At 48.7% G+C, this 448-nt stretch overlaps 1 protein-coding gene across 2 annotated transcripts in view; it reads left to right on the forward strand.

Annotated features, from left to right (window-relative positions):
* The window catches only part of LOC119593955 (ankyrin repeat, PH and SEC7 domain containing protein secG-like), an 11148-nt gene that overhangs the window by 9483 nt on the left and 1217 nt on the right, over nucleotides 1-448 (forward strand). The window contains exon 3 of one of the 2 annotated variants that reach the window (XM_037942974.1): nucleotides 106-231. The exons of the other annotated variant lie outside the window; for it this stretch is intronic. Coding sequence (XP_037798902.1) covers nucleotides 106-231 — 126 coding nt within the window. The remainder of the gene's footprint in view (nucleotides 1-105; nucleotides 232-448) is intronic. 2 annotated transcript variants of the gene reach the window in all.

Below are 448 nucleotides of genomic sequence, written 5' to 3' on the forward strand. Positions count from 1 at the left end.
CTCTTTATTCATGCTCATTTATGTGTGACGATAATGCATATTACGGAAGAATGTGGACAGAACTGAGCGTAGGACAGGATGCCAAAGCTGTGCCGTCTCCCACAGAATGGTGGAGCTGCTCCTCCAGAGGGGCGCCAACAAAGAGATTCCCAGCGGAACGTATCAGTACACGCCCTTATTCGAGGCGGTCATCAAGCAGTCAGTTTCATGTTTGAATTTACTGCTTGACGCGTGAGTCTGGTTTAGTATACGAGTTTTTGTCCTGCATGGCGCCTGTTTATGTCCTGCATGGCATTTGTGTATGTCCTGCATGGCGCCTGTTTATGTCCTGCATGGCATTTGTGTATGTCCTGCATGGCGCCTGTTTATGTCCTGCATGGCATTTGTGTATGTCCTGCATGGCGCTTGTTTATGTCCTGCATTGAGGTCGTTTAATCCCTTCCGGTAC

This window comes from Penaeus monodon, chromosome 33 (assembly GCF_015228065.2).
Source record: "Penaeus monodon isolate SGIC_2016 chromosome 33, NSTDA_Pmon_1, whole genome shotgun sequence".
Lineage (NCBI taxonomy): Eukaryota > Metazoa > Arthropoda > Malacostraca > Decapoda > Penaeidae > Penaeus > Penaeus monodon.